Raw genomic sequence first — 16,649 nt, 5'->3', positions numbered from 1 at the left:
ATGTATACCCTAGAGGAAAGGTAAGCTAGGGAAGATATGATAGAGACATTCAAATTTCCTGATCATACCCCAGATCAGTCCAGACAAGTGGGCTTTTCATCCCTACCAGCAGATGAAGGCAGAGACAAAAAAAAACCAAAAACGTTTCAGGCACTGCTATTTATCTGAAAGTGCCACCTGCAGTCCCTCAGTATTTCTCCGCCTCCAGCAGATGGTAGAGGTGCAAACTTGCAGTCTGGAATTTAATTTAAAAAAAAGGAAAAAATAAAAAAAGAGAAAACAGCGAGTGAAGAATGGTGCTCTCCGAGGTGTTAGGTTCCTTCATGGGCCATTCCTCGGGTAGAGCACTCGGGTAGAGCAGGGCGAGTGGGGGTTTGGAGATCCCTGATCCAGCTCAGCCCTCAACTTCCAGAGGGAGGCAAAACCAGGTTCCCCTGCTCCCTCTGAGGCCTTCTCATATACAGCCGACAGCCAGAAGCAGGGAAGTACATCTTTCTCTGGGCTTCTTTGGTTGCTGTTTCTTTTAAAAAAAAAAAAGTAAACTAAGTAGAGCAGGGCTGAGTGGGCATCTATATCAGAGTGATAAGACTGGTAGTGAAGTTGAGAAGGGATGCACACGACTCCGTGGCATCATTGAGGGTCTGGGACAGCACCAGCAGGAATGACTCAGCGATGGCGGCACTCGAGAGGTCATTTTTATCGCTGACTGCAGCAAAAGCATGGCGCCTCCCTCTGAGCAAGGGAAAGTGTGTTGGGCCTGTGGAGTGAGGGGATCGCGTTTCAATGGGGCCTTGTGTTCGGCTGTGCCTCCAGAGAGGAAGGGACCTCCGTGGAGGAGTCAGGAAACAGTCGCTGCATGCTTTATTCGGGCCCTGTTCAGGAGACCTGGGGGGAGGGGGGGCAGAGGATACAGTGGCCAAGTTGCCTCCATGTGGTAGGAGGCTTGCAGCTGCTAGAGAGATTCTGTGGAGAGGGGAGTGATTGGTTATGAGGATTTTTCCACAGATTTTGTCCTGCTACTCCATAAAACCTATTTGGCTAATAGGAAAGCAGCAAGTAAGCGTTCGTCCACCAGAAGTCCCAGAGCTCAGCTAAAAGGCCTAGAGCAACTACACAGGCAAGGTCAGGGGGGCTTCTTCGGCTCCTGGGTCTGTGATGCCCGTCGGGTGAAGATGAGGAGATTTCTGAGGATTCAGAAGGTAAAGGTTTATAGGAGGGTCCACAAGAGGGCCTGGACGTTGATCCTGTGGGTGCACCGGTGGGTATTGGATGTGGAGGAGGTGCCTGTTGAAGAAGGGGATGATCCTAGGGTGATGAGATTATTCCGTAAAGAAGAACTGATTCTTCTCATTCCCCAGGTGCTGGAGGAAATGGGGATCAAGGTCACACAAGAGGATTTGGCCAGTGAAGGGGTATACCCTTGTCCTGGATGCTTTGTATGGACAACCAAAGGCTTTTCCTTTACTGAAAAAGGTGAAGAAATTGGCTGACTGGGAGTGGGTTTCTCCTGGGCAGGACAAAGAGTCACCTTGTGGCTCAGGAGCTGTTTGTCTGGGTGGGAAAACATCTAGCGGGGCTAGCGGCATCTCACGTGGCTGGAATGGACAATGTGCAAGCAGATTACCTCAGCAGGCAGCAGCTGGATCCGGGGGAATGATAGTTGTCGGGGGAGGTCTTTGCACTTATCCGAGGCAGGTGAGGTAAGCCTCTGTTGGATCTCATGGCATCTCAAGGAAATGCAAAGGACAGATTTTTCAGTTGCAGGAGGGATCGACGCCCTGGTTCAACCTTGGCCGATGAGACTTCTATTGTACGTATTTCCTCTGTGGCCTCTTGTAGGTCGAGGGTTACATTGTATCGAGCAACATTTGGGAAGCGTGATCCTCATGCCGCCGGAGTGGCCGTGCCTCCGTGGTTTGCGGAGCCAATTCAGCTGGTAATAAACAGTCCCATCCGATTATTTCACCTGCAGGGGGTGCTGCATCAGGGCCCATCTTTTTGGAGTGGGCGGATCGCTTTTGTCTAGCGGCTTGGCTTTTGAGAGGTGGCGTTTTTGCTTAAAAGGGTATGCAGCCACCCACTTCTCTGGTATATATCCGGGTGAGGAGAGTGTTTGAGTCATGGTGTTTGGAAAATGACCTTGAGCCTTTGCAGGTGGATATTTCTCAGGTCCTGGCATTTTTGCAAGACAGCTAAGCAAAGGTTATTTTTGAGAGGAGCTTCAGGGTGAACTGTCATCTTATCTGGACATCTTGCGTTTTCTTAAAGCGGCGAAGCACTTGTGACCGCTGGTTTGTAGGATGTGTCCATTATGGAACCATCATCTGGTTCTTTGGGTGCTCTATGGATTTCCCTTTGAACCTCTGAGAAGGGCATCTTTGAGGATTCTCACCTTGAAGACCATTTTCTTAGTGGAGATTTGTTTGGCTAGGCAGATTTTGGAGCTTCAGGTCTTGTCATGCAGAGATTCTTTTCTACGGATTTTGGATGATGGATTATCGCTGCATACAGTTCCTTCCTTTTTGTTGAAGGTTGTTTCCTTGTTTATCTCAACCACATGGTGGAGTTGCTGGTTTGTCTGCACTGCCGTCAAATACGCTGCATGAGAAGGAGCTTCACTTGTTGGATGTTTGTCGGGCTCTAATGCGATAACTTAAGGTCACCAAAGACTTTCGGAGGTTGGATCATCTTTTTGTTTTGTTCAGTGGAGCAAAGAAAGGATGTTAAAATTCTAAGAGCAAAATTGTGCGATGGTTGAAGGAAGTGATTTTTTCAGCCTATCTCTGTAAGGATCAATTGGTTGGAGAGGGGTTGCGGGAACATTCTACTAGGGCGCAGGCAGCCTCCTGGGTGGAGTGTCAGCTGGCATCGCCGCAGGAGATTTGTCGTACAGCAAAATGGTCATCCCTGCACGTTTACCAAACCTTACCGCCTAGATTTTTGGGCGCTAGAAAAAGCAACGTTTGGAGAAAGTGTGTGGCGAGCGGGTCTTTCATGATCACGCCCAGTGTAGAGGGGCTTGGGTACATCCCACTTGTTTGGACTGATCTGGGGTATGTCAGGTAAACAAACAAAAGGATAGATGCCTTGATCTGGGGTATGAACAGGAAAGAAAAATTGGTTCTTACCTGCTAATTTTCGTTCCTCAAATACCACAGATCAGTCTAGAAGCTTGTCCCCTTTGTTTTTCAAAAGATCTTCCCTGCTTCCAGATGTTGATAATGCTGTATTTGCAAAGACTGTATATATGTTAAACAGTTAGGATTGGAAGATTTCATTGCCCTTGCTGATGTTGGGGTTCCAGGTTTGCAGGGAGCTCCAACTTTGATACTCTGCTTGCCTCAGATGGAAATCATTTGGGTTTTGGGCGTGGACATCTTGGCTTGAGTACAGGTCAACACCGAGGGACTGCAGGTGACACTCTCAGTTAAGTAGCAGTGCCTGAAAAGTTTTTATTCTCTGCCTCCATCTACTGGTAGGGATGCAAAACCCACTTCTCTGGACTGATCTGTGGTATTCCAGGAATGAAAATTAGCAGGAAAGAACCAATTTTCCTATCTCAAAGATTTCCATCCACAGGTGGTGAGCCTTTTTCAATGGAAAGGGGAATCTAGAAAAAAGGGCCATGAGATGAGGGTGAAAGGGGATAGATTCAGGAGTAATGTTAGGAAATATTTCTTTTTAGAGAGGGTGGTGGATGCATGGAACTGCCTGCCAGTGGAGGAGGTGGAGACAAAAACAGTATCTGAATTCAAAAAAGCATGGGATAAATACAGGGAGTCTCTAAGGAATTGATACTAAATTAATTAGGCAGATGGGCAGACTAGATGGGCCATACGGTTTTCCTTTGCCATCATGTCATGTTTCTATACCCATCCGCAATGTACTGGGTATCCAAAAAAGAACCTTCAATTGGAATATCTCCATTGCTGCTTGCACAATCCGCACCCATTGCCTGCTGTCAACGATTTTATGACAATCAATTACCGCTTTGCGTTGTGATGTTAAGTAATATTTCTTAATATTGGATATGTCCAGCCCTCCATCCAATTTAGACTGATATAATATTGATTTAGCCACTCTTGGTGGTCTGCGTTTCCAAATGAAATCAAAGAACTTCCATGGAAAACTTTTAAATACTTTATTTGTAATGGGACATAGTAGGGTCTGGAACAGGTCACAATTTAGGCAATGTATTCATCTTTACTACAGCCACACTTCTTGACCAGGACAGCGTCAGTCTTTCCCAATTATTTAAATCTCGTTAAGGATTGTAATAAAGGTGCCTAATTACATCTGAATAGATCGTTGTAATCAGCTCCTACATTCACACATAAATACCTTGAATTTCCTTTCGCCCATTTAAATGGGAATCGAGTTTTCAGTTGTTGAGTCTGGCTATCAGTAAGATAAAGATGAAGAATTTCTGTCTTGTCCATATTTATTTTGAAACCTGATACCCCACCATATTTCTCTATTTCAGAGATTAAAACTTTTAATGAGGTGTCAGGTTTACACAAGGTAAACATAATATCGTCCGCATATAAAGATATTTTATAATGCTCTCTTTTAATCTTAATACTCTCTATGTTTTCTTGTTTCATAATACATTCCACAAATGGTTCAACTCTGATGGTAAACACCAAAGGAGATAACGGTCAACCCTGCCTGGTGCCACATCTCACTAGGAAATTTTGAGTAACCCCCATTAATTTTTATTTATGCTTCAGGACTTTTATATAATGTACAGATCCATCCCAAAAAATTACTCCCCAGCCTCAGTTTTTCCATCTCCTTGAATAAAAAAGGGTCTACGTACCCTATCAAAAGCATTTTTTGACATCTACAGCTACTAATATAAAGGGTAACTGTATATGTCTAGCATAAATTCAAACTCTTTCGGATGTTATCAGCTACCACTATCCTGGGGATAAACCGTGCTTGATCTTTATGAATGGGGAGATGAATTACTACACATACACGTCTAGCAAGAATCTTAGCTATGATTTTTAAATCTATATTTATAAGTGAAATTGGTCAGTATGAACTACATAATGTGGCATCCTTCTCTTCCTTTGCTAGTACCATAACCTCAGCCACATTAACCGATTTCAGCAAATCCCTTCCCTCGATTAAATGGTTGAACATTTTTGCCAGGGGACCTTCTAGAAAATCGCTAAACGTTTTATAAAATTTAGGAGTAATCCCATCTATGCCAGGCACTTTTCTCGATTTCAAACCCTTAATTGCCCATAGTACTTACAGTATGGAGATGGGCTTACCCAAATTCTCACCCTTCTTATCCAGTGATGGAAGTTCCATCTCAGCCAAATAAGCATCAATACTTGATGCTTCAATCATATAATCTACTGCAGCGATTCTCAACCAGTGTGTCGCCAAGCACCGGCAAAAGTGTGTCGTGTGCTACCAGTCTCCTGCTGCTCTTCCCTCCTCTTCTTTCACCAAGCGAGAGGCAGACGATCTTCCACTGCTGCCATTGCCACCTGGGCTATCAGCATATTCAAGCCCGGATGGGAATGGTAGCAGTGTAAGTGGAGGCTGGCAACTGCGGCTGGCCTTTTCTTCTTCCTGCACCTGCCCCTGTGGCCCGGAACAGGAAGTGATGTACAGTGGGGTACGTGGGAAGAAGAAAGAGCTATGCTGCATGGAAAAGTAGCAACGGCAGCAGCAGCCCAGAGCAGTAGTGTGGGCCTAGAGCAAAATCTGAAGCAGCCAGCAATTGACAAAGGGGACAGGAGCATTAGTTTCCTATGGCCGATGAGATTCTTTTTTCTTGGCCTGCGGGGGCTAGAGGAGGAGGCTGCTGCAGCTACCAATTGTGTTCGTGTGAGAGAATGTGTGTGGGATTGAGAGTGTGTATGTGTAACTGTAATAGAGAGCCTGTGTATAAATGAGAGCATGTATTTGATTACTAGCATGTGTGTAAGGGTGGGAGAGAGAGCATGTGTGTGATTGAGAGAAACTGGTCAGAGAAGTGATGTGTGCATATGTGAGAGACAATGAGAGTGACTGGTCAGGGAGGTGAATGGAGTGTGTGTGTGTGTGTGTGTGTGTGAGAAAGAAAGACTAGTCAGGGAGATGACTGGTGTGTGTGAAAGAGTGTGAGACATTGGTCAGGGAGGTGACTGGTGTATATGTGAGTGTGACAGAGAGAAAGCATGGAAATGAGAAACCTGTGTATATGAAAGAGCATGGGAGTAAGAAGCCTGGTGTGTGTTGTGTGTGTGAAAGAGCATGGGAGTGAGAAGCCTGTAACTGTGAGAAAGCAGGGGAGTGGGAAGCTTGTGTGTGTGTGTATGCATGAGAGACTGGTTGGTGACGTGACTGGTGTGTGTGAGAGAAAGAGACTGGTGTGTTTGTGTGTGAGAGAAAGTGATTATGGGAGTGAGAAGCCTGTGCATGTGGAGAGAACGAGCATGGGAGTGAGAAACCTGTGTGTGTGTGTGAGATACAGCATGGGAGTGAGAAGCTTTTATATCTAAGATAGAACATGGGAGTGGGAAGCCTGTGTGTGTGTGTGCATGAGAGAGAGAGACTGTTCGGGACATTGAGTGGTGTGTGTGTAAGAGAAAGACTGGTCAGGAGATGACTGGTGTGTGAGACACAGAAACTGGTCATGGGGGTGTGACTGGTATGTGTGTGTGTGAGAGACAGAGAGACTGGTCGTGGGCCCTAAGGAAGAGGACCATGAGTACAGAGCTTCAGCCACTACTGCTGCTTCTGGTGTGTGCTGCTGGCCTTTATGGAAGAGGAGTAGGAGAGCTGCTGGAGGGGGTAAGTAAAGGTGGCTTTTTAAGTTTATTTTTCTTGACCGACTGCCATTTTAATTATGTGATGTGTCTGCTGTTTTCAAATATTTTATTGGTGTTTGGAGAGATTTTTTATGAATTTTTAATTGTTGGATGTTATTTTGTTCATAGCCGTTTTGAAACATTTATTCTGTTTATTAGTATACTTTTACAATTATTTTTGCGTTGGGATCTATAGCTGCTTGGCTAGTTCTGTTTTCCTAATAGGTGTATTGGTGTTTAGGGCCTGATTTAATATTTGTAGTGTTGCCTTTTCATAGGTAGGGTTGTTACTGTTTAAGTATATTCCATAATACAGGTGTAAATGTGTGCGGATTAGTTTATGTGCATAACTGCAGATCCTGGAAGCATGTTAGGTTGGTTCTGTGTGTGTGTGTGACCGAGGTGAGGTATTTTACTAGCATGTAAGCATTTGTATCAGTCTTATTTGTTGGGTTTTCTCAAGAGGACATGCATTGGTGGTAAACTGCTGTCTTTTCATAAGTAGGGCTATTGAGCCTGGAAGTAGAAGGAGTTTGAGTTGCTGTTACTGAGATGTCACCAGAACCAGAATATCTTTTTTGTAGGGTGAGTAGTACGAGCAATGATGTAATTCTGCTTTACATCATTATTGTGGGTCAGGGGGGTTCCTGGGGATACGAACTGTACTTTTACATTTAGCCCCCATGACGGTCATGTGTTCAGTGTATCATGTGTCCTGACAGAAAAAAGAACCACTGATCTACAGCATATAACTCTTTATAGAATTGCGTAAAATGCTTTCTTATATTAATACTATCTACTAAAAAACATCTGTCCCTATCTTTAATTTTTACAATTTGATTTTGGGAATATTTAGTTTTCAGTTTTTGGGCCAGAATATTACTTGCCTTATTGCCAGACTGAAAATAAATCTGTTTAACAAGATCCAATTGAAACGCAATCTCTTCAGAGGATGCTAAACAAAGGTTATTTTTAACCTTTTCTATTTCAGCTAACACGTTCTGCATCGGATTTTGCTTATGTATAGATTCTAACTTATATAAAGTTTGCCTTAATAATTGCTTATGCTCATTTTTCTTTTTCTTATAGGAAACACAGGCAATCAATTTAACCCTAACAGCTTTAAGGCAATCCCAGAGAAGAACTGGTGTGGCATCAGCAGTATCATTAAGATGTAAATAATCCCAGGGACTGCAGAGAGTGTGTCAGCTAATCTTTGGTGCCTGCGGAGAGTGTCCTGTGAACTGCCGTCGAGGTTTATTTTGCCCCGAGTGGTATTCCGGTCCCTGCTCGTGATCCGGGCATCTGATTTCATCATCACGGGATGGAAGAAGGGCCTATAAGACCAACTCTCCAGCTGCACACAGCCGCTGCTGGCGCAACTTGTAAAAGAACATTTTTCTCTTCTGTTTCCCAACGTCTGGTCCTTTTTGAAGGGTTTTACTTTTTTCTTTAAATCCAATATAATGTTATGTCAATTTTTTTGATGTGTAATTTTGAAAATAGAGAGTATAAAAAAAAGATGTAAATAATCCAATCTTTCTATTTGAATTTTTTGTCTGAATTCTTTATCATTAACCCCTTTCCGGTCCACCCCGAATATATTCGTCAGTGAGTCTATTGTATTGTGTTTTCTCGTCCTGAAAGGGGTTAAATAAACTGTGATTTAATCTCCAAAAGTGTCTGCCTCCACTATTTGAACGCCCTTTCATGCCTTACCACATTGGGGCATGATCAGACCATGTGATTGATCCAATATCTGCCCCCTTAATTCTGGAAACAGATTTTTCAACCAGAAAGAAATCTATCCTAGCATATGAATTATATGGCTTACAGCAGTGGTTCTCAACCTTTTTCCCATCGTGATACACCTGACAGACCACTCTCACATGTGTGACACACTGCTCATTACAATTCATGGCGGAAATAAAAAAAATAAAGGTCCAGTATTATTTTTATTGTTAAGAACAACACAAGGGAAAGATAAGTACTCCGTCTGAACAGAAACTGCATAAATAGTAAACATCCCATACCAAAACAGCACCAATTTCCAGCACTCAAACAGTAACCATCTTACCTAAGAAAAGGCAACAGTGAAAATATTACACCAGGCCTTAAGTCATCAATACACCTCTTATTAGGAAAAAGGAACAATCCAGGCTGTTATAGAGCCCTACACAGAAAGTACACGCCAGCAGAGAACCTCACCTCAGTCACATATGCAGACCCTCACCTAACAAAGAATAAAGAGATCATAAAGCATAACTAGAAATATACAGACAAAAATTGAACTGGAAACTGCAACAAGCCAGAGACTGTATGCAGTGTAACAAAGGAAAAAGAGAAACATCACCAGTCCCCATAAAACAAATGAAGAAATATAAAATCAATAGCAGTAAAACCATACTAACAAAAAGAACAGATTATTTCAAAACAACTGATGAATGGAATATACAATAATTAAAAACATATCAAAATGTTTAGATACAAATAAAATATTTCAAAATAGCAGACACAAGACCCAGTAATGAAAAATAAGGATAAAAAATGCTTTGCTCTGCAAACCTGGGAACGCTTGATATCCAGGTGCCCTGAGATTGTTTTGAATTAGCAGGAGGAGGGATGGTTTGCTTGCAACTTTCTCTTCTCTCTCTCAGTCACAAACAAGCTCTCTCACACTGGCTCTCAATCACACACATATTCACATGCTCTCTCACTTACATAGGCTGTCAATCACGCATTTATACACATGCTTTTTCTCTCTCACTTATATAGGCTCTTAATCACACACTTACACACGTTTTCTCTCTTTCTCTCACACACAGGCTCTCAATCACACACTCACATGCTCTCTCACCTACACCGACTCTCAATCACATACAGACACACATGCTCTCTCTCTTACTTATACACACAGGCTCTTAAACACACATGATCTCTCTCACACATACAGGTTCTCAATCATACACTTATATTCATGCTATGTCTCTCACACACAAAGGATCTCAATCACACTCAGGCAATGAATCACACACACTCACACACTCTCACACAAACAGGTTTTCAATCACATGCTTACACATTCAGGCTCTCAATCACGCAATCACACACACACACAGGATCTCAAACACATATGCTTGCTCACTCACTCTCTCCCCCCCCCTGAACTAGCGGCAGCAGCAGCCTCCTCCACTTCCAACCCTAGCAGCAGCAGCATCCTCCACTTCCAGCCCTGGTGGCCTCGAGAAAGGAGTCTCATCGGCTGCGGGGGCTGACATTGCTCCTTTTTTGTTCTGAGCCACACTGCTCTTCTTTGGGCCGTGCCTCTTTTCCTCTAGCTGAAGGTGCAGACACTAGCATGGTCTCTTCTTCCCGTGCATGTGGCTGCTGCAATCCACTTCCTCTTCTGGGCTGCAGAGGGGGGTGGGAAGGAGAGACCATGCTGGTGCCGCTGACTCCAGCTCTCCTACTGCGTTCTGCTCAGGCTATCAGCATTTTGAAACGGGTGGAGGATGAGTTCCTATTTTGCTGCGACAGGGGAGCAGCTGGGCGAGCGGGGGGGACTGGGAACTGTGGTGACACACCTGCGTTTGCTTGGTGACACACTGGTGTGTCGTGACACACTGGTTGAGAACCGCTGGTTTGGTATAGAAAGAGTAGCTACGCTCAGAAGGGTGCAGTATTGTCCAAATATCTATATGGTGCCATTTGTGCTTGAGCCTAACTCTATATGATTTAATGGTAATACTCATCCCAGATGAATGTCTAAGGAAAGTACTCTTGACAAATTAAAGTTCCCCCTAAGATTATTTGCCCTCTCGGACACTCTTGCAAAAGATCATTCAGGGCTCTATAAAAGACTTTTTGAGTAGTGTTCAAGCAATACACATTTACCAACATATAAGTATCATTATGCATTTCCCACTTCACAATAATGTATCTTCCCTCTGTAGCCTTAAGTTGCACTTCAGGGGTTAGCATTGAACTCCTTAGATAATAAAATCTCCCCCCCCCCCCCCTTATATTTATTTTGAGAGGTACAAGATGCCAAAAATATATTAGGATAATGCTTTGAGGTTAACAAACATTCATCACGTTTTCTAAGATGCATTTCCAGCATATACACAATGGAAGCCTTTAAGTTTGCCAACTCCTGAAACAACATTTGGCACTTAAATGGGCACTTTAGCTCCTTAATATTCAGTTACTAACCTAATATCAGCCACAGTAGGTAGTGTAAATCAAATAGATAATTATAAACCCTGATTACAAACTTTGAATCCAGTGTATACATCTTTCTGGCCCATTCCAAATTGTCTTCCCCTTAGCTCTGTCCACCATATGAATCATAAGAGACTCTCTCTGTGCCCGAGTAACAGCATTCCCTCTGAAGGCCCCAACGACGCGCCATCCCTGTCCTTCCCCCCCCCACTCTCTGTTCTCCAAAGAACAGGTCCCACTCAAACATAGGAATGACAAAACCATCCTAATCGCCTCTATCTTCCTCAGATAAACAAGAAGCATCAAACATGCATGTTCTAAACATACAAAACACTAGCTTCATACTGGTGTTTTTAATTCTAAGCCTGTACATAGCAGGATAATCCATCGTAACTGTAGCCCACAACTCAGCCTTTATAATTGATATCTCAAAAGCTCGAGCAAAAATCTCAGTATGGCCAACAAGGTGGCAGAGACCACCCATTAGTGTGATATAGTGAGACCAGCAACCACTTCAAGTATCACTCTGTTGTGGAGAAGCAGAGCCTTCCTAATTGCGCCAAAGTCTTCAGCCTCCTTTGCCCCTTTGGTTTATTTGAGGCTACTGGGCACGATGGATGATGCACTGCTGTAGGAGCCTTCAAAATCATCAGCGCTTCGGATTCAGTTTTTATTCTCGAAGTAACCCCACTGATCATGAAAGCTACGCCACATGGGAAGAGCCAATGATAACAAATATTTTCTTTCCTTAAGAGTACTGTCACCAAGCTCAAATCTGTCCTTTTCCAGATTGTTAAGGGGGAGAGGTTATTATAAAGCACAATATTATGGTCTTCCCAAACAGACCCCAATTTGTGTGCTTGATTCATCACTTTCTTTTTTTAACACTTAGATATGTAGACAAGCTATTATATCCCGAGGAGCATTTCAAGGGGCTAGGCTGAGTGCCTGGTGTGCTCTTTCTATTATGATCTCAATCTTTTCATGCTGACCCCCTTCATCCGCAATAGTGTTCAATACGGCTTGGCATATTAACCGACTATGTGGGGGTAGTTCCCATAGACCTCAGACTCCGGTAAGCCCCTTATACTTACACTTGATCTATGAGATCTATTTTCTAGATCTTCAAGCTTATTAGCAATGCCCATGTTGTTTTTATCTCCGATAGTATACTGGAGCCGTGATATCTGTGAGGCCTGCTCCTCTTCACATGCCTCCACCTCCTCCTCCACTCTCTGCCTAAAACCCTGAAGCTCAGTGCGAAATTTGCATGGTCTCAAGAAGTTCTACTTTTATTGATTTTACGTTGTTCGGGGTTTCCCTACACCACTTTCAGAAATCCTCCTTTGTGAGGGCCTCCTCTTACCCGTTCTGTGTAGCCCGCCACCTGCGCCGAGATTCACATCCAGAGGCACACTATCTGATTGCTCGGTCATGCTGTCTTGCTCTTTCAACCGTGATCCACCAGCATTGTACAAAAACTCTCTCAAATCCACAGTTTGTTTCTGGATAGATATGCCAGCTGCAATCCGCTGTCAGAATCTCTCATTTTTAGAGTAGTTTCTATATATTAGTCCTGCCCAAAACTGCTAGCTAGAGGATAATAGCAGAGAGCTCTGCACCTAAGTGTCCATATTGAATGGTGATATCACTTCCTCCCAGCCGGATAGCTAAGCTGGGAGGAACTTAACATCTATCAAGCTAAATCTACAGGACAAGTTATCCAGCTAACTTTAACTTTAACTTGTCCACTAATTGGCTTACTGAATATTACCCTCCTGGTATCTTGGGTTAGTTAGATATAATCTTCCTGTAATATTCAGCGTTGCATGGTTCTGCTAGCGAGCCAGTTATATTTAAAAGCCGCTGCCTGGGCCAGGAGCCTAGGAGGCACTCCAGGTCCCCACTGCATGATCAATGATGCTTTCTTAGGTATGGAGGGGGGGGGCCGCATGTTTGGGGTGTCGGGGTCCACTAGACCAACAGGGATCTGTTTTGTGTTTAAAAAAAAAAGGGAGGGGAGTCCGGAGAGATCCACACGACTTCCAGGGCCATTCTTTAGGGGGTCCCCGCCTTCTGGTTTTCTTGTGAAAGGGTGGTTTAGGGAGGCAGGGTGGGGTGTTGCCACAGGTATGAAAAATGTTTATAAATGTTTTTCTTTTTTAATCTGCCTCCATGGGCAGTCGGGGGTGGGGGAAACGGGACAGGGGTCTACGTAGACCCCCAGGGATTTTTATTATTCGCAGGTATGGGGGGGCCATACCTGGGACTGAGTGGCCCGTAGAAGTATAGGCTGCGGGTGCATCTGGACATGCATTAATGTCCTGATGCACCGTTAGCTACAACCACCTGAGTTGTAATTAATTTAAAATGTGCGGTAGTAAGACCTGTTAAAAAAAGAAAAAAGCGGATCCTCAAATCTTAGATAACTATAGACCTATTTCCAATCTACCATTTATATCAAAGATCCTGGAAAAGATTGTTCAAGCGCAATTATCAGAGCACCTTGAGTCTAAATATATATCGTCTCAATTTGGATTTCGCAAATATCACAATACTGAATCACTCTTACTTGCTTTATCTGATACTGTACTGAGGTTTTGATGCGGGCCACTCCTACCTACTTATTTTACTCGATCTCTCAGCAGCATTCAACACAGTCAATCATCATATACTATTACAACTAGCACTACTCTACAATGGTTGAGCTCATTTTTACAGGATCGTTCATTCAAAGTGAAAGTTGGCACCTTCATTTCAGAGAAAACAAATTAATTCAGGGGTATCCCAATGATCCTCATTGTCAGCCACCCTCTTAACATACACATGCTGCCCTTGTGTCACCTGTTGGCTGGCCTAGATATCACATAAGAACTTGCCATGCTGGGTCAGACCAAGGGTCCATCAAGCCCAGCATCCTTATATGCGGATGATATACAATTCTTGGTTCCTTATCAAGGATTCACTTGAGAAATCTATGAAACTAGTAGAAGTGCACATCTCTACAATTAAAACATTACTGGTTCATATAAAACTCATACTCAATCTTGAAAAGACTGAAATTATCTTAAATAGGAAACAAACCTGCTAACCTTGCCTTTCACTTAGATCATACAAAAATTGAATTGTCCTCGTATGCCAGGGATCTAGCAATAACCATACACAATGATTTAAACATGAAAAGGCATATTACTACAAAGATTAGTGACGGTTATATAATAGGGTGCTACAACCCAAGAAAGAGATCTAGGTGTCATAGTGGATAACACATTGAAATCATGGTTTCAGTGTGCTGCGGCAGTCAAAAAAGCAAACAGAATGTTAGGAATTATTAGAAAGGGAATGTTGAATAAAACGGAAAATGTCATAATGCCTCCGTACCACTCCATGGTGAGACCGCATCTTGAATACTGTGTACAATTCTGGTCGCCGCATCTCAAAAAAGATATAATTGCGATGGAGAAGGTACAGAGAAGGGCGACCAAAATGATAAGGGGAAAGGAACAGCTCCCCTATGAGGAAAGACTAAAGAGGTTAGGACTTTTCAGCTTGGAGAAGAGACGGCTGAGGGGGGATATGATAGAGGGGTTTAAAATCATGAGAGGTCTAGAACGGGTAAATGTGAATCAGTTATTTCCTCTTTCGGATAATAGAAGGACTAGGGGTACTCCATGAAGTTAGCATGTGGCACATTTAAAACTAATCGGAGAAAGTTCTTTGTTACTCAACAATTAAACTCTGGAATTTGTTGCCAGAGGATGTGGTTAGTGCAGTTAGTGTAGCTGTGTTTAAAAAAGGATTGGATAAGTTCTAGGAGGAGAAGTCCATTACCTGCTATTAATTAAGTTGACTTAGAAAATAGCCACTGCTATTACTAGCAACAGTAGCATGGAATAGACTTAGTTTTTGGGTACTTGCCAGGTTCTTATGGCCTGGATTGGCCACTGTTGGAAACAGGATGCTGGGCTTGATGGACCCTTGGTCTGACCCGGTATAGCAGGTTCTTAAACTCCAAATTTTGAAATGTTTAAAACCTTTACTACATCAGGAGCATTTTCGCACAGTACTCCAAACTTTTCTCTAGTTTAGATTATGGTAATGCATTGTTACTCGGCCTCCCAATAGGTACCCTCAGTCCTTTACAACTTTTACAAAATGAGACTGCCAGATTATTAACTGGAGCGAGAAAATATGACCATATAACACCCATATTAAATCTCTACACCGGCTCCCTCTTAAATCAAGGCTAGAGTTTAAAGTCCTTTGTTAGATAAGTTTTTAAATAATGATAAAACTGCCTGAAGGCAATCATTCACCTATGCAATTAGTGTAGCTGGGTTTAAAAAAGGTTTGGATAAGTTCTTGGAGGAGAAGTCCATTAACTGCTATTAATCAAGTTTACTTAGGGAAGAGCCACTGCTATTAATTGCATCAGTAGCATGGCATCTTCTTGGTGTTTGGGTAATTGCCAGGTTCTTGTGGCCTGGTTTGGCCTCTGTTGGAAACAGGATGCTGGGCTTGATGGACCCTTGGTCTGACCCAGCATGGCAATTTCTTATGTTCTTATGTAAATAACATGGCTTGTGAATTTTTTGGCAAATCATGTTATTTGATTTACATCAATTAAGTTAGTAATGAACTTATTTAAATACACAAGGTGCCGGGCCTGGAAGAATACGAGATAGTTCAAATATCTTGTATTATACCCATGTTAGGCCATTTACCACGTGAAGTGAATGAGGCCAACAGTCTGTACCTGAGACGACTGTGTGCGATGCCATTTGCCCAAAGTTACAAGGAATGGCAGTGGAAGAAGTGGCTTTCCTGGTTCTCAGCCCAGTTCTCTGAACACTAGATAACTCTTTCAACACACCACTACTACTACTACTAAAGAAAGGCACGTGGAGATAAGGATGGCCCCTCTCTCCCAGTACAAAATCTGCAGCTTTCCTTCTTCCATGGAGACTTACCTCAAAGTAGGTATCAATGTACTCCGACACGATGTGTTCAGACTTTGGTTTATTTTGGCAGTAAACTATGTACATGTGCAACCTTCTCTCCTGCACAGGAGAAAAACAAGAGGTCAAAGGATGACAGGGAGCCCAAAACAGAAGCAGGGCTGGAAGGCTTAGCGAGTGTCTGTACATCAGTAAATGATATACATGCAGATTTTAGCTACAAGGACTTGCAATGCATTCAAGCATTGCCCTCCCCAATTAAAATCTAAAGGCCCACTAAGCCATCTCCTATTCGTGCATGACTGGTTATTCTTAACTTGATGCCAGGGGCCAAAATCCATTAATAAAACAAGGGTCCATATTCCAAAGCCTGGTGAGCGGTAAAGTTACCGCATATTCAGTGGCACTTATCTGGATAATTTTTATTTACTTACAATTATTTATATACCACCTCTCCAATACAGAGAAGATTGAGGCAGTTTATAATATTTCAACATATGTGATTCAATACAAATCATAAAAACAACATAAGACAGCATATATAAAACACTTTAGCTTTGATTTCAAAGGCAGTTTTGAAAAGCCAGGTTTTAAGGCTCTTTTGAATGTCTTAGAGACAGTTTTATATATATCTATAATGTATGCATGTGTTTTATAT

General features: G+C 42.9%; 1 protein-coding gene across 1 annotated transcript in view; it reads right to left on the bottom strand.

Annotated features, from left to right (window-relative positions):
* The window catches only part of TRIO (trio Rho guanine nucleotide exchange factor), a 964,000-nt gene that overhangs the window by 113,027 nt on the left and 834,324 nt on the right, over positions 1 to 16,649 (bottom strand). Inside the window, exon 42 of the mRNA XM_029590045.1 lies at positions 16,004 to 16,093. Coding sequence (XP_029445905.1) covers positions 16,004 to 16,093 — 90 coding nt within the window. The remainder of the gene's footprint in view (positions 1 to 16,003; positions 16,094 to 16,649) is intronic.

This window comes from Rhinatrema bivittatum, chromosome 2 (assembly GCF_901001135.1).
Source record: "Rhinatrema bivittatum chromosome 2, aRhiBiv1.1, whole genome shotgun sequence".
Taxonomy (NCBI): domain Eukaryota; kingdom Metazoa; phylum Chordata; class Amphibia; order Gymnophiona; family Rhinatrematidae; genus Rhinatrema; species Rhinatrema bivittatum.
Note: the sequence above shows the minus strand (reverse complement) of the source record. Positions and strands in the feature narration are given on the sequence as shown.